This window comes from Rattus norvegicus, chromosome 1 (genome assembly GCF_036323735.1).
Source record: "Rattus norvegicus strain BN/NHsdMcwi chromosome 1, GRCr8, whole genome shotgun sequence".
NCBI lineage: Eukaryota > Metazoa > Chordata > Mammalia > Rodentia > Muridae > Rattus > Rattus norvegicus.
Genome location: NC_086019.1, coordinates 172,901,109 through 172,918,594, shown reverse-complemented (window position 1 = coordinate 172,918,594; position 17,486 = coordinate 172,901,109). Strand labels below are relative to the sequence as shown.

The 17,486-nt window shown below is 49.3% G+C and overlaps 1 protein-coding gene across 19 annotated transcripts in view; it reads left to right on the top strand.

Annotated features, from left to right (window-relative positions):
* The window catches only part of Trim66 (tripartite motif-containing 66), a 70,705-nt gene extending 55,881 nt beyond the window's left edge, over positions 1-14,824 (top strand). For 14 of the 19 annotated variants that reach the window (XM_039082572.2, XM_006229983.5, XM_039082619.2 and 11 more), the window contains 10 exon segments: positions 3,177-3,698; positions 3,845-4,037; positions 5,371-5,431; positions 5,834-6,008; positions 6,279-6,565; positions 6,937-7,063; positions 7,812-7,886; positions 8,162-8,314; positions 8,686-8,904; positions 9,827-14,824. In XM_039082572.2, the coding sequence (XP_038938500.1) occupies positions 3,177-3,698; positions 3,845-4,037; positions 5,371-5,431; positions 5,834-6,008; positions 6,279-6,565; positions 6,937-7,063; positions 7,812-7,886; positions 8,162-8,314; positions 8,686-8,904; positions 9,827-9,886 (1,872 nt within the window). In that variant the 3' untranslated portion in view covers positions 9,887-14,824. 19 annotated transcript variants of the gene reach the window in all.
* The last annotated feature ends 2,662 nt before the right edge of the window (positions 14,825-17,486 follow it).

Sequence of the window (17,486 nt, the reverse complement as noted above, 5' to 3'; positions counted from 1 at the left end):
TAAGTGAGGACAGATGAAAAGACAGAGGAGTGTTCACACAGGCAGACAAAAAGGAGGAGATAGGCCTGGCATGGAGCCCAGTTGCTTGCTTAGCGTGCGCAGTACCCTGAGTTCCATCTTTAGTGCCTCGTAGAACTGGGTGTAGTAGGGAGCACTTGAAAGGTGGAGGCAGGAAGATCAGAAGTTCAAGGTCTTCCTCAGCTACACAGCGAGACCCTGTCTCAACAAACAAACGAATTAATGAGATGGGGAGGGCAAAAGTCCCTAACGCACAGGTGTGGAGGAGGAGGAAGTTAGGAGCAGGTGAGCTGATGCTAAACTAACTAAGGGTATTAAGAATGGGTTCTTAGTCTCAGGGTGGTCGCCCCTCGTCCTCTAAAGACCTGAGTTCAGCAACAGCACAAATGTTTCTTGGTATTTTGACTCTTCCTTTCTGAACTAGAAAATAGTTGACTTTCACTTGCAAACTTCAAAATACATACTTTATGAGGCCTGAAGGTTTTATGTGTGATGGTGAGGTGTCCGTCTCCAGTTAGCAGTTCAGATTGGTTAGTAGGAAGCCATGCTCGTGTGAGGCCTTATGGCAGGAATCCACTTTTGTTCTTTCTTGCTTGGCCTCTGAACCACACTGGGTACTGCAAAGTGTACCTTGCCTCCTGGCAGAAGCTCTTTCTGTGAGTGAAGCCTTGGTCATTGTGAGGCCACATTCCCAAGCCCTTCTCCAACCCCGGGGTGCTCTTAGAAGCCCTGCTCTCCTCCCTGGCTCTACTCGCGTCTGTGGTCCTGCTCTAGCTCCACTCACTTGTGGCCCTGACAGCAGAATATCACGAAGCTCTTGATTCTCCACTTCTTGCACATGAAATAAGTACATTTTAGTTTAGTGGTAGGTGGCACTATGTTCCACAGAGACAGAAAAGTATCAAAAGTACTTAACATGGTTTAGATAGGTCCCAGAAATGCCATGTATGTGCATATGTGCATGCATGTATGTGTGTATGTGTGAAGTTATTTATTTTATGTATAGGATATGGGCTTAACTGAGACAGTGCATGTAAACCCCAGTCACTTACCTTACATGTAATAATAATAAAAATAAATAATAAACGAATCACTAGACTTCAGCTCTCCAGGCCAACCCGATTCTGGGGAAGACGTGCAGAGTCAGTTGTGAGCAGGACAAAGCTGGTGTTTACCCGCCTCAGCATTTCTAGATTCAATAGTAGTCCCTCGATACTGTTTTGAAATTTCGATTAGCTCATCATGCCACGTATTCACTGGGACACTGCTTTAGGGTCTAGGAATAAAGTGGGTAAACAAGGTACACCAAAGTCTATGCTTTGAGGGCGTTTAGTTTCACAGGGGACAGCAACTGGTCAATACATCACAAAAGGACCGGGAGGCTGAAAGGACCAGTATTATGGGAGCATCATGGAGTGGGGATATGGTCTACACTTGAGGATAAAAGAACCTTACAACAACAGCAGCAGCAACCGCCACCACCAGCACACCCTGGCAGTGGTGCAGAGCTCTATTTGGCAAGAGGACAGGGAGCTAAAGCAAGAGAAATGTTCTGTGCAGAGAAAGCAGGCTCTCTGGAAGGGGGCGAGGGCTGCCAGGGTCCTCTGATTTGTTTCAGGAGCTTAAAGACTGTGTCTGAAGGCCTGGATCACGGAGTGGCACCGGGTGGGTTGTTTGATTCGGGGCTGTTAAGGATGAGGCACAGGTCACCTGGGTCTTGGGAGTCTCTTGGGCATGTTTGTATTCATCCCGAGGGACTGAGCACGCTGCAGGGTTTAATGAAAAGTGGTGTGGCCTGTTGGGTGTTTCCAAGTGTGTCTGCTCAAAGGAGGCCACTCCTGTTGTCTAGGAGACAGGAAAGTAGGTTAGGGGTTGGCACTGCAGAAGTAATGGTTAGATCTGAATCACAGGGCCTAGTGTTAGCTTGGGGGCAGGAAGGGGTGCCCCTATGATGTTCCCTCCTCACATCTGACTTTCAGAGCTATGCCACCAGGCATGGCACTCATGGGAAGGAAGATCTTCTTTCTTTACTAGGGAAAAGCTTTATTATCTTTATATTGAAACCTGAGAACGTATTGAAGTGTTTACTGCCCTCGGGAAATTTGAGCACTTCACACATGGGGAAGAAAGACAGGTTTGGGACATTGATCTTGAGAGTCTAGAGCTGCACACTCTGGTGCTTCCTCTTTGATTTTTCAAAAGCAGACAAACTGCTGTAGATTCAATCTTTTTTTTTCCTTCAAGCACAGGCTTGTTAAAGTCCTGAATTCATGAAAGTTACATTTAAAACTGGTCTCCTGCCTTCTCACTCCGTCAAATCTGTTTCTTCAAATCTGAAAACCCATATACAATCAGCTACTGAAATCACCCCCGCCTTCTCCCTTTCATTAATGTTTTAAGTCACCTCTTAGGCTTCTGGGTGGTTAGATTTCTGATTGGAACAGTCTGAGCCCATTTGATGGCCCCACCCCTCCGGCCATGTTAGGAGTCACTCTGAAGTTCCCTTTCTGTGCTTTGGAGCGACACTTGGCAGGTATACCAGGGCTAGAAAAGACCTTCTGTTACCTTGATGAAATCCAATGCTAGTACAAGCTGAAGCTTGCTGCAAGTTCTGGAGTTGACCTGGGTTCCCCTGGACAGAATGAGATTCTTTGGAACTTTGGGCTTGCTTTCCAAGGAGCAGTTCTGAAGCAAATTACAGCTTGATCCATGAGATTCCTTAAAGGGAAGGAAGAGGAGCCACAGATAGTATTCATCAAGACTAGAAATGTGAAATTAGAAAGTCCCAAGACACCTTTGCTTAAGTACAGGACTAGAGTTGGGAGACACAGGCCATGGGACATGTAGTCCAGGTCAGATGGTCAGATGGTCAGATGGTCAGATGGTAGGGTCTCTCCTTTTCTTCTGTCTCTGTTGCTTTTAAACACACACACACACACACACACACACACACACACACACACACACACACCCTTTAGTTTGTGCCTCCCTCTACTCCTTGGTGGTGGGAACTGGGACAGCCCTTCACATGCTGCCTTAGCTCCCAGGAGCAGCCCGTAAATGCAGGCAAATGGAAGTTCAGAGCTCTTGAGGGGTGGGTCCCCCTCTTCTTACATTCCCAGTTGACAGTTCGACTCTACCTATGCCCCTTTCTGCAGCACGCCACCTCAGTGAGCATCATGGGCTTCTCCAACACTGTGGAGATGGAATTGTCATCTACGAGGCTGGCGAGGACCATCGAGCCACAGATCCACAGGGTGAGCAGCCTGACGGCCGCTCCCACCCACACAATTCCGAGCTTACTGAGTGGCCCCTCACAAACTGTGTCCAGCCTGATGAGTGTTTCAAACCATGCCATGCCAAGCCTGACAGCCAGCCACCTGCAGCCTGTGCCAAACCTTGTGCGTGGCGCCTTCCAGTCCACGCCCAACCCGAGGGGTGATTCCTCCCAGGCCATCACAAGCCTGGCGAGCACGCACTCACAAGCTGGGCCCAGCCTAGTGTCTGGGCACACCCAGGCTGTGCCAAGTCTGGCCACTTGTCCTCTGCAGGGCATGCCTCCAGTTTCTGACCTGCACGTGGAGCCCAGATCCGTATCCAGTCCTGGGTCTGGCCCAACTGCAGAGAGCCTGGGACCCAGGGATGGGGCTGAGTCCTCCCTGGGGAATGCCTTGTGTAAGGTAGGTCTTAGGAAAGTGGCACTCAACTTTTGTTTATGATGATGCAAAAGGGTGGCCACTGGCAGCCTCTTATCTTAGCCTTAACTTAGCAGTTCTACTGATGGCCACAGTGTCAGGTTTGATTGTTGACTTTTCACCTTTGACAGCTGGAAAGTGAGGATGGTACCCGTTTCACAGACTCAGTAGGACAAGGTCCCACAGCCCCCAGTCTGGATGATCCCAAGGATTTGGCTATTCCCTCAGAACTGGAGGAACCAATTAACCTGTCTGTGAAAAAACCTCTCTTGGCTCCAGTGATCAGCACAGCTGCTGCCCCGCAGCAGTCCCGGAACCTGAAAGGTGAGGCTTGAGTGAGTCTTTGCCGTCGGCCACAGCCCCGATCAGCTCACTCAGCACCTCCAGGCATGGTGCGCGGTCGGCCTCAGTCTGGGGAATGCTTATAAGTCTGAGTTTGCTTCTGTCCCTCAGAAGTAACGCACATGCTTCTGCATCCCTAACCCTGGGCAGCACTGGTCTGTGTGTGGCCCCCTCGATACCTTCCCTACAGAACACATCCTGGGGAGCCCAGCTTTGTATGCAGGCACAGTGGAAGGAATCACTCCAGAAGAGCTAGCCTTGGCAAAATGTTGAGTGAAAGGGCACATCTGATGGATGTCCTTTGTGAAATGGGTATCTGCCATCTGCCTCAGTAAACGGGACTCATTAAACTACTGCATAGGGTTGGGGGACAAAAGAGCACAGTGAAATCACTCAGCTACCCATTCTATAACAGCAGCAAGAGTTTTCCAAGTACTCATCAGTCATGTGGATTTGAGCAATGCCTCATAGTGAAGGGACTTTGGACCCCTGGATTTCTTCTTAGGGAGTTGGTTTTTTTCCTTCCATCATGTGGTTCCTGGGGTTTGAACACAGGTTGTCAGACTTGATAACAAGCACTAAACCCATGAGCTGTTTAGCCAGCCCCCTGATTTCCCTTTCTTAAAGTGGTTCAGTGTTTTGTTTCATCTGATAAGGGCTAATCAAGAAGTTAGAGTGAACTACTGGCCACTTAGGACTTTTTCTTGTATGATATTATTATTTTGAAATGGATCAGTCTATTTGTAGGCCCCCAATACATACAAGAACAACAATTCCACCCACTAGATTATTTTTCTCTTTGTATTGACAGACCAACTGAAAAGTCGTTGGTCCTTATTACATAGAGGAATAACCCTATTTTATGTGCAACTGAATGAACATTTTAGACCCAGCTTTGCCCAAGGAGAGTGAGTAGGACAGTGCTGATAAACGGGAGCTCCTGTTTGTGCCCCACTGCTGTTCCCCACTCATCCGTGTTGATTGCTGTGCGCTGGCTTCCAGGGGAGCTGCAGTAGCAGAGGCTGCAGAGAATGACAAGAGATAATACTAGTGATGGGAAACAGGCGATTTCTAAGCTCTTTGCTGTTGCCTGTCGGCAGCCTCTGAGAATCGTCTGCCCTCTTCTTTGCCAAAAGGATCATGGGTTTCATTCTCCCGTAGCATTGTCACCACCAGGATGAACACACTGTTGGTAACAATTGCGTGGCAGGTGTGTGACCAAAAGTTCGGAGGATAGAGAGAAGTGGAGGGTCTCAGTGATAGAATCTTGCCACAAATGCATGTCACGGCTCTTTCATTTGTCTTTTTCTTTTAGAATATGAGAATTTTGAACAAGGAGCCCTAGAGCTGGATACAAAAGAGAATTCGAACAGCAGGTAATGGCTCTTGGCCAACTTTCTCACCCTCAGCTTCCTGTCCTGAGAGGTTGGTACAGGAAGTAATCCTGTACATGAACTAGAAGCAGAGTTTTGTCTATACCCATTGTCACCTCCTGCAGACCCTCAAGTGGGTCGCTGTGGTTGGACGCCTGTGACAGTTGTGGGCAGGCATCGTTAGGTAGGCACTTGCTCTTCACGGAGCCCTCTTTTGACTACAGGTGGTTGGAGATCTTTCCGGTGTCTGACAGGATTGGCAGGGTGGAGCTTCACAAGGGGCAGAATGTGGATCTGGAAAGGGTTAACCGAGGAAGCCTTGAACGGCATTCTGTTGTGGGACCATAAATGAGCCTGAGGTATCTGCGGCTCCTGCTGAGACCCAGGGTGTCTCTTTTACTATAGCGCTATTGGCAGTGAGCCCAAGATCCCCTATGTGCGACTGGAGAGGCTCAAGATCTGTGCTGCCCCATCAGGAGAGATGCCTGTGTTCAAGTTGAAGCCCCAGAAAAATAGCCAGGATGGGAGCTTCCTCCTGGTGATTGAGTGTGGCGCCGAGTCTTCCAGCATGTCCATTAAGGTATGGTCCAGGAGCTTGGTCCAGGAGCTCCTCTTCTTTGTTGCTGCTGGGCCTTTTGTGATCTCCAGTGGGACTGTAGCTAGCCTTGTCCTATGCTGTGTGGGATCTGTGAGATACAGCAGGGTTGAGCTGGGATTTGGCTGGTTTGTGGCCCTGGAGTAAGAGGTCCTTGTAGCAAGTGCTCCGTTTCTGTCCATCTTCCCGTCCCCAGCCCTGCCAACCACTTTTCCATGCTGTACTCCAACTGCTCAGACTCACTTCTTCCCCAAGGTCAGCCAGAGCAGCCTGTCTGATGCCAACCAGGGCCCAGGTCTCGGGGGAAGAAAGGTCACTGTCACATCTCTGACTGGGCAGCGGCCGCTAGAGGTGGACGGCACATCTGATGAACACAGACTCATTCCCCGAACTCTGGGAGCCAAGAAGTGCATCCCAGCTCCCATAGAGAATGAGGACTTCTGTGCTGTGTGCATCAATGGTGGGGAGCTGCTGTGCTGTGACCGCTGCCCCAAAGTGTATCACCTTTCCTGCCATGTGCCAGCCTTGCTCAGCTTCCCAGGGTGAGTCATGCCATCACCTGGCTAGTAGCATTAACTTCAGGGTCATATCATGATTCTGACCGGGCCCACAGCACTCCCAGGATAGACTTACTTGGGCCTGAACCAAGTCCAGATCTGTGAGGCTGTAGACTGTGCAGTGGTGCTTCTGCAACAGATTTGTCTCATGCTTGGCCCTGCTCCCTGCTATCTCCTGTGCTTTTCTGAATTCATGCCATCTTCATTTATTTCACTTCTTTCAAGCTTGTGGCTAGTAGGCATCCAGTCATTGATGCAGTTTCTTACTTCATCATCACCCCACTTCTCTATGCCTATTCTGGGCAGAGGGTCAGGGAAGGATGCTGAGTTCTAATATGGCCCCACCTTCTGTGCAGGGGAGAATGGGTGTGCACCCTGTGCCGCAGCCTGACGCAGCCTGAGATGGAGTACGACTGTGAGAACGCACGCTACAGTCATCCTGGAGTGCGTGCACTTCCTGGCCTGAGCATGTATGACCAGAAGGTAGGGAGGGTTTGGGGAAATGTCTTCTATGTGAGGCAGTCCCTTGTGCCTACAGAGAAGTCTTTGCTCCGAGAGGATGGCAAGCCTTTTTTGGGAGGGGGGTGTTATTGGTCAGCTTCCCATCATTGTGACAAAATAACCAGGATAGTCAACTTACAGCACAACAGGTCTATTATGACTCAGGGCTGCATTTCATGGTCACTCGGTCTCATTGTTCCCAGGGCTGTGGAGGGGCAGGAACATTACAGTGGGGAGTGTGTGGGAGGACAGAGCTTACCTCATGTATGTCAGAAGGCAGGAACAGAGAAGGGGCTCCGGGGACAAACTGTACCCACTTCCTCCTACTCGTCACCACCTCTTAAAGGTTTGGCAGCTCCTATCAGTCCAGAAGTGGACTGATCCTTATGTAAGGCCAGAGTCCTGATTAAGTCACCTTCCAAAGGCCCTGCCTCCTAACTGTTGCCCTGGGACCAAGCCTTCAACACAAGAGCTTCTGGCATGCGTGCATTCATGCATGCGTGTATGTGCTTTTAAGGTGCTCTCATGAGCCAAGCCTGATGACTTGGCCTCTGGGAATTTATATGACTGTTCCTTTCCAAATAGTTTTCCACTGGCCTGGGAGCTCAAACTGCCTTCTTAGGGTGGCTGGCACCGTTGGGGTCAGAGCCAGTTACTCAGGTTACCACCCTTAGTTTTCATTGAGGCGGAGCCAGGACAATGTGCCCCTTGCCCCTTGTGGTTTCTGCAGAAGTGTGAGAAGCTGGTCCTGTCCCTGTGCTGCAACAGCCTCAGCCTGCCCTTCCACGAACCAGTCAGCCCCCTGGTAAGGAGGCCCCTGCTGGTTCTGCCTGCTTCTTTCCTTTCTGCGGTGGGGACACCAAGGGGACATGGGCATTCCTGTTTCTTCCTCTCCCTCACTGCTACTGCATCAGACCTGACTTAGCCAGAGACATCTCTTCCTCTTTCTCTGCCTACACTTTGTTTCTCATCTCTTCTGTACCTTCACTTACATTCCAACGCACTCTCACCTCTTCTTTTCTGTGTATTCCTACACTAATTTTCTCTTCTTCTCCTCCTTCCCTTCTCTCCTTCCCTAAGGCCAGGCATTATTACCAGATTATCAAGAGGCCCATGGACCTGTCGATCATCCGGAGGAAACTGCAAAAGAAGGACCCAGCTCATTACACCACTCCAGAGGAAGTGGTGTCAGACGTGCGCCTGATGTTCTGGAACTGTGCTAAGTTTAATTATGTATGTTGGGCTTGTTTTCACTATTTCACAGTGGCTCTTAGATGGGCTTAGGGTATGGGTAAGAGAATTTGGAAGCAGATCTCTGGAGTTGTCTGTGGTTTAAAAGCTCTCTCCCAAATGTGGGCCCTAAGCATGGACTTGGATGGGGGAGTTGGTGAGGTGCTCGAAACTGGTCAACTGTGGGTATCTACCTAGATGGCTGCCAAATGGGTTATCTTGAGTCCTAGGAGAATGAGCCAAGTTCCAGGTCTCTCAGGATGATATTCCATAGGCCAGCCAGGCTTGTACTTCCTGTGTCCCTCCTGGCGGAGGGCATAAGAGGAGATGGCCTGGTAGAAGCAGGCTAGAACACTGCCGTCTCTCCTCCTTAGCCTGACTCGGAGGTTGCAGAGGCTGGCCGCTGTCTGGAAGTGTTCTTTGAGGGCTGGCTCAAGGAGATCTACCCAGACAAATGCTTTGCCCAGCCCCAGCAAGAGGATTCAGACTCTGAGGACGTATCTGGCGAGAGTGGCTGTTCAACTCCTCAGGGCTTCCCATGGCCTCCCTACATGCAGGAAGGCATCCAGCCCAAGAGGCGACGGCGGCATATGGTAAAGAGCTTCTGCCAGCCAGTGGGTAAGGTGGATGGGTGATGATGTTGGCAAGGGGGCACCTGGGAATCGTATGGAGAGCACAAGATGAAACTTCACTCTCAGCGATTTAGCATATGAGATAGGTAGGGTGGTAGAAGCCATTACTCCAGCTATCAGTGAAGCCGGGAATCGTGAGGGGCCTATGTTCCTGCCCAGGGTCCTCTGGCAAGCTCACAGATCTACGGTGCACAAGTGTTCTGACACCCAGCTCCATACTCATTAGACTACTCTACGATCGTGATACCCATAGAAAGAGAATTGCTTGCTATCAGTGCCTACCTTGGCTAGCGGAGAACAGAAGGGACCCTTTTAGGTCCTTGATATAAAAAAGGGAGCATGGGGGTTGCTCACAACAGAGAGACTTTTAGGACTTTCTGGTTCGTCTCAGCTGTATAGGTCCGAAAGATCAATTTCTTTCCTTCCCCCCTTCCTTCCTTCTTGTGTCCCTCCCTCCCTTTTCCTCTTCCTTTTCCTCTTCCTTCCTCCCCTCCCTACTTCCATCTTTCTTTCCAACCTTTCTTCCTTTTTTTTGAAAGAAGCTTTCTCGAGACTGGATTGGAACTAGCTATAGAGGTCAGGCTGCCTTAAACTTGTGACAGTCCCCCTACTTCTTCCTCCCAAGTGCTAGGATTACAGGCGTGTGCTACTCCATGCAGCCATTGTTAAATTTCTCTGAAATGTGCTGCTGGCCTCCTGTGTGCCGAGGGCTGGTCATCAACCCCTGACTATCTGCAACACTTAGTACACAGGGCCCTCGGTGAGCTCTGTGGTTGCATTTCCAGGGTAGAAGGCATTAGCTCTGGAGGGCCCAGTCCTGACCCTGGTCTCCTGCAGTTTAATAAATCCAGATCTGAGTGTTCCGACTTATCTTTTATCTCAGGAGAATGAGAAGACGAAGAGAGTGTCGTTTCGTTTGACCAACAGCATCTCGCAGGTGTGAGAACTGGAAGGAGGTGGGGCACGATGGCGGCTGGTGTCCTTGTCCCTGAGACCATCCCTCCCCATCCTTCAGCTCATCCTCTCCAGAACGTGGCTGTGAGATGAGTCGTGCTGAGCGCGACGCTCCCTTCATCATTAGCATCTCCAGTGTTCATTTGGGAGCCATAGTGCACCCACCATAAAGACGATTTCAGTAAAACAGGGAAGGGGGAGATGGTCCTCATTGCCAGAGTAACCGACACACAGGTTCTACGCCTCTTCAGGCTCAGGAGGACCTGGCTTCCTTGACGAGCTCTCTCAGCTGAGTAGAGCACACTTGGCTCACCTCTCTGCAGCCAGGGCTCAGGAGCACCGTGTGTGTCTGAACTCCTGGCTTAGACACGGGTACAAGAAAGGAAGTGAGGTTTGGATATATGACAGGCCTGTGGTCCCTGTCCCAGCACAGCCAAAGATTGTCACTGTTTGCCTTTGCTCGTCCTGTGGGGAGAGAGGCATCTGCCACTGGCAGAATAATGGAGGCTTCTCGAGGCCCTAGGTCTCAATCGGTGCCTATTTGGGTTCTAACGGTTTTCAGGGTACTTGCTTTTCATGTCTGCTTTCCTGAGTAGGATGTAGGTGGTCACTTTGAAATGCTGTGTGTAGTTTGACACTCTTGGCTGAGCTGGGTGGCAGTTTTCACTCACACCCCAGAAGATGCCAGCTTCAGAGACTGTCCCTCTGTGTCCTGCCTTCCCAGAAGTGACTGGTATGTGTGTCAGTGGCTCTTCCTCAATCCCCTCTATTCAGACATCTGCATCTTGAGTTCTACTTGGGACAGATGTGATGAGGTATCTGCCGCAGGGACTGAGGTCCCTGGCAAGAATGACCCACAGCCAGCGCAGCACGTCAGGCCTCTCCGGCCTATGATCCTAGATCTCTTTTTTATTCAGCCAAAGATCAGAACTGTGGCCATGCTGCTCACAGCTCAGAAGCAGCCCAAACTCTGTCACCCTTTGTTGTTGGAGCTTGGAGAAGGCTGGAGTGACCGGTAGGAGTCTGCTTAGGCATTAGTAGGCTGAGGGTAGAGAAGGAGAAAATTGAGAGGTGAGAAGCCTTAGGTGACCTTGAGGATACATTGGGGTTGTAGTCCTCACAGAATGCAGAAAGGCTTTCTGGAAGCCATGGGACTGAACTGGTGGCAACAGAGCCACAGGCCACATTGTGGGCGGATCACTGTAGCATGGCAGGGTGTTTGAGAGGAAGCCTCTGAGACACATACAGGGACAGGCTTCTTCCCAAGCAAGGGTTTGGCTGAGGAAGGACCTACTAGATTGTACTGCTGATGGGCCTGACGTTTCAGTGTCCTGAGGCGTAGCGTGGCTGACTTCAGGGGATTCTTGGGCTGCGGCTTTGTTTTTGTGAAGAGGTGTAGTTTAAGGAAGTGATTATTCATAGGGCTTTTCCTGGGAAGCAGTTTTCTTTTTACCAAAAACTTTTTTTGCGGGTGAGTCAGTGAGGTGACCCCTATTCCATCAGGCTGAGGGAGCTTCTTCCCTTTGAAGCAAGCCCTGCCCACTGTCTTGTTTTCAGCAGTGCTGCTGCCAAGCTGTCTGCAGTAGATGGGCTTTCGTGTACCCTGCTGTCTAGTTCCAGGCAGCCAAGTCTTCAGTTTACTCTTAGGTAGGTAACCTTTGAAAGCAGTCTTCGCTCCTTGTGCTCACAAAGGTTTTTGGTTGGGGCTTAGGCTGTTTCTCTTTTGATTTTTGCGTCTTTTTCTCTGATTGGTCTGATGAAGTTCCTTCAGTTCTTACCTTCCTAATGCCTGTCGTTGGGCATCCTTCCTTTTGTGGCCTGTATTCCTACTATAGTCTTCATGGTGTTTGGCACTGGAAAGCCACCAAACACTGTGATAGCTTGAAACCTAACAGCCTTTCCTAGAGCAGTTGGAGACTGTGGCCATAAAATGGAAATGCCTGGTTCAAAGCTTGGGTTCTCTTCTCTTGGTACTCATCGTAGAGTGTGTCCTGTTAGAGCAAGAACCAGCCTCTGGGCCCAGAGATCTTGGATGTGTGGTGGGCACTTCTCTTCGCCCCTCTGTGGTAAGATACTTCCTTTGGGCATTTGAGCAGGGCAGATAGGGAAGAGAGATGCCTTTTTTTCTTTAAGGATGTGGAGCGCTGGTCCATCACTTCTTCCCTATACTTGTTAGTTTGTGGAATTCCTCCTGGGACCAAGGTTAAAAGTTTTTTTTTTTGCATGCAGAAAACAGAACTGGAAGCTTAAAAATTAACAAAAGCAAACACCTGTTCACTAAGTAACTCTGGCTCATTTTCACTGGATCCTGACTCATTTTCCCATGGTCCCATTGTAAAGTCGGCTAAGCTGTTTGGTCATGGACAAAATCAAGCAATGGGAATGCACTGAGTTCTGGTTGTGTGCAGCCCTAGAAGATAAGAAACTTGTTTCTGGCTGTGCTGAGAAATGCAATAGTAGGGCAGCTTCAGGGGACACAAAGGGGATTTTAGTACAAAAACTGATACAGGATGCACTTGCAAAGCTTCTCCCACAGAATATGGGCATTTCAAACCTCTTGAATTCTAGCAACAGGTACATACATGACTGCTGTAGGAACACAGAATGGCAGCTACCTGGCCTCCTTGCACGTTGCTCTATGTGAGACATTGTTGGAAAGCCAGTCAATGTTGGCTTCCTGTCCCTAGTTTAGCCACAGGTCTTTGTGTGCCTCTTGATATCTAAGTCCCCCTTTTTGCTAGGCTCTGCTTCACCTCCATTCCTACTGCATTGGTCACTTATTGAAGCACTTCTGAGCTGAGGGTTTGCCTCTGTGGCTCCTTTCTCCACTTCACTCACTCCTAGGCGCTTGCTCTCCCTTTGTCCATCTCCATGGCTACATCTACTACATCCCTTTCTTGTCTCCCAGACTTTCAGTCCTATCTAGGATTCCCTCCTCTTCCCAGCCTGAATCCAGGCCCCAACCTCCCCAGCTTCCTGCTTTCTGTCTGTCTCTCTGTCTCTGTCTGTCTCTCTGTCTGTCTCTCTGTCTCTGTCTCTCTGTCTCTGTCTCTGTCTCTCTCTCTCTCTCTCTCTCTCTCTGTCATCTAAGCATGGCAGGTGTGGAGCTGCAGCCTCAGTATTGATTGGAAATTCTTGAACTTGGTATTATGCGCCTCTGATATGTGTCCCTCGTCTTTGTTGTTAGCCGATGACAGCTCCCCATCTGTTTTACTAGGAGAGTTGCTAACCGAGGGCTTCCTGCCCACTGCCTTTCTTCCTACTGACCGGTGTGTGTGTGCCGCCTCCCTCCCTTCCTTCCCTGTACTTCTAGTTCTGTATTTCCTGATCCCAGCTATGCTCTCTAAAGGTTCTGTTTTTCACTTCCAGGGCTCTGCAGGCTCTCTCCATTGCGTAGCTCTCTCTACACAGCCTATCAAAGGACTTTCAAGATTAAAACAAAACTGTCACATCCATGTCATAGACCTATTCCCTTCCCCATTATTCTTTTAAAATAAACTATTTGGCTGGGTGTGAGGGCATACATCTTGAGTCTTAGCACTCGGGAGGCAGACTAGTAGATCTCTGGGAGTTCAAGGCTAGCTTGGTCTATATGTGAGTAGACCCTGTCTCCAAAAAGGAGGAATACTTTTCGATTCTTCCTCTTCAGTCCTCTCTAGGTTTTCCTAAGTGACCACCAGCTACCAAATGACATGCCTTTCACTTCTCAGCTGCCTCGAGCTCCTCACAGAGTCTCACCAGCCCCTCATTCCCTTTGAGCAGCTCTCTCTCTTCATGTCTTTTAGGACATCCGAGGTTGCTACATTAGCTTTATCTCAGACACAGAGTCTGTGCTTGTTGGAGACCTAGACAGCAGAATGTGCCTGGCTGTCATCATTTTCTCCTCCTCAGGGCTTGGGTAAGCGAGGAGAATCATAGCTGCTCCTGTCTTTCACGAACCCCTTCTTCCTGGATTCGGCTCTCCTCTGGTGAGCATGTTCATGAGCACTTGCAGAGAGTTCTGTGTCTGAGAACAGAGAACAAAGAGAGACACGCCTGTTTGCTAAGAGCCCCCATGTCAGTCAGCTTAAGTGGGAACTGGATTTTGTAGCATGTAACTTGCTGTCTGGCTCAGCTGGATTCCCACACTGGTGGCCAGCTCACCATTATGATCCATACCAGTTGGAACCTGCCTCAGTCAGCAGGGAGTTGAGGATCATGGGAAAGCACGCTTCCATGCATGGTTCAGTGCTGAAGCCAGGAGAGTCCTGCGGGGGTGGGGGTCTGTTACCATGACCTTCCTGAGGGAGGGGGAGACTGCGCAGTGCTGTGTTTCTGAGCTGAGCCTGGCTCATCTGGACCCCTCCCACAAGTCTTTCTCATCGGTGTTGATCATTCCACATCTGCTTGCTTTAGATGTTACAGGAGCTGGAGGTACAGCTTTCTGGTAGTGGCTTTCTTGGAGGTCTTGTAGAAGGACGTCTGACTTGAGTTTGGGAATCTCAGTTTTGGCATTGTCAACAATGGGAGGTGTGACCTTCGGTACAGTTCTCCCATTTATAAAGTTAGGGGTCTTTCAGAGATTCTATAGTTCTAAAGATGACAACTATGGTTCTCACTCTGAATCATAATCAGACCACATAGGTTCAGAGGAACCCTGGAAGTGGGGACACAGCTAGTGAAGTCCCAACCAGGCAGGGTAACAAACTCTACAGGCCAAATTGCGCTGCTTTGGAGAATGTCTTCACTGGCTGGCTGCTTCTTGAGCCATATGCCCATACCTCAAGCTGGACGCGTCTGGGTGTCTGGACACATTCCTCCTAGGCCTGATCATGTGATCTAAAGTGGCTAGGGGCAAAAGGAAAAGATTTAAGGGGAAGCATAATTGATTTTAAATGGACCTACACATTCAAAATCAAATAAAAATAGCACTTTCCTTTACCAGCAACTGCGTCCTTGAGTGTTTTCTAGTGAAAATTGTTGAAACCTGAACCCTTGGAACCTGAATTTCAACATCAGAAACACATGGACTACAGAAGCCCTTGTGGAAGGGGTGTGCATGAACACAGCCTAATTTCAAAATAGGTAGAGTTAGGAAGAAAACATTTTTGAAAACCTTCTCATTGCTAGGCAAAAGCACTTCAAGAAAGTTCTTTGTTTCTGGTGTGGTGGTGCACATCTATAACTCCAGCACCAGGGAAGCTGAGGCAGGGGGATTGCCTAGGCCAGCCTGGGCAACATAATGAGACCTTGTCTCAAAACAATAAATCAAACGACACCCCCCCACACACACATAAAAGCAAACCCCTAAGCTGAATAAAGGTGTAAACAGAATCAAAGTGAGCTTTCTGATACAGTGACTTTCCTCATCGTCCTGTCTGCTCACGCTCTATTCTGCACTTTGGTGGGGATCGTTTGTGGTGAATGTAAAGATTTTTATTCATTTGGAGTGACCTCTGAACCCTGTGCTAGTTATTGTTACCTTGACCTTTGAACCCCTGTGCTAGTTAGTTTTTGTTACCTTGATATAAACTAGAGTCACCTGGGAAGAGGAACCTGAATGGAGGAAAATCTCTCCATCAGATTAGCCCATGGACAAGCCTGTGGGCCGTTTTCTTGGTTGATGATTGAATTGGGAGGGGCCTAGACCACTGTGGGCAGCGCCACCTCTGGGCAACTGGTACTGGGTTGTATAAGAATTCCAGCTGGGCAAGCCATGTTGAACAAGGTGGTAAGAAACATTCCAGCATGACTCCTGCTTCAGTTCCTGCCTTGACTCCCCTCGCTGATGGACTGTGACCAGGCTAGGGTTGGGGGTGGGATGTAAGACAATCCCTTCCTTCTACATGTTGGTTTTGGTCAGTGTTTTATCACAGCAATAGAAAACAAACTGGCAACTCCTTTCCTAGTTTTGGTGGATCCCCTACCTTAGGGATCTTGATGGCACAGCTTACTCTTCACTGTGAAACCTAAATAAGGGACCAGGAAGTCTCTCGCTATGTAGAGTGCTTGCTATGCAAGTGCAAGGACCAGCGTCTGAATCCCAGCCCCCATGCAAAAGGGGTATGATAGCCTGTGTCTGTTATCTCAGTGCTGAGAGTAGGAGCAGGGGATACAGGAGGATTTCTGAAACTTATTGGTCAGCCAGCCTTCCAGAATGGGGAGCTCCAGGTTCACTGAGAGACCCTGGCTCCAGAAAAAAAGGGCACAAGCTGTTGGTCTGGTCTCCACACCCACGTGAATACATACAAGCACACACACACACACACACACACACACACACACACACACACAGAGTGCGGGGAGGGGAGAGGTCACACCGAACACTTTAGAATCTTGATTTCCAAGCATCCCTTCAAGCCATTGGTTATAATTTAAGGAGTAAATAAGGATCTGGATTTTTGGCTCAGTGGTTAAGAGTCCATACTGCTCTTCCATAGGACTGAGTTCCAGCTCCCAGAACATACATCCAGCCATTCATAACCTATGGGAACTGCATCTCCAGGGTGGGGTTGTGGCTTGAGGGAGGTGGAGTTCCCATGGCAGCAGCAGTGGATAAGAACCAGGTTCTGGTGGCGGCAATGGTTCCTTCAGCAGAGCAGTTCTATGAGTGACTCCATGAATTGTTCCTGGCCTTAGTGGAGCTCCACGCCTAACTTTCCAACAATCTTGGTCTTTGAAACCATCTAAAAAGCCCCTTTAATAAATCCCTTTTTAAAAAAAATCTAAATTAGTAAGAATTGGTTCCTATCCTTTGCTTAGGACTAACCATCCTGGTGCAGAACTGAAGGCTTAGACTTTTTAAAACCTACTTTTAATAAGGGTTATATCCCTTCCAGCCCATCATCCAAAGGTGGGGGAAAAAGATGGTAAATAGGACAAGGGGATGTGTACCTCTTTAGAAGTAGTTCCTTGGGGCGATTTTAATCTGTTTGTCAGGATACCAGCAGTCCAGTCCAGTAGTGTCAGGATAGCAAACAGGAATTAGCAGCACTGGCATCACGTAGCAGACGTGCCAGTCCTCTGCTGAATCAGCACGAGTCCGCAGGAGCAGCCGGGACGCAGAAGTCCTCTACTGTGCCTCTCTCAAAGCAGCAAAGATCAGTGAAGACCAGGACTCTCGGCCAGTGAAGCGTTGCAAAGCTAGCTATGCAAGCACCCCATCACTGTTGAGTCGTACTTAGCATTCTTTCCAAACGTCACATGTGCCCCGTGGGTCTTGCCTTAGCAAAACACCACGTGAGTCTGTATCACATGACCTATACAGAAACTTCCACTTCATAGAAGTCCCGAGAGTCTGGTAAAAGCCATGGGCCACTTTTCTGTGCTCCAGACCTATACATCCTATGACAGTTGCACACACACTCATATGTCCCAATGTCACTGAACACACTACGACATCTTCTTGCCATAGCAGCCAGGCAAGCGGGGTGGTAGGAAGGTAGGGGTGTGGTGTCAGGTGAGAAAGCTCCTGTGCCTGGAACTCTCAGCCCTTCCTCCCAGCCCTGTGCAAGAGCCCGACCCCTTCTCCTTTCCTGTGCTGCTGCCTGTTTCCATTCATTTCAGGGTTATTTCTCTAGGTCCCTGGGACAATGAGCCTTTGCTCGATG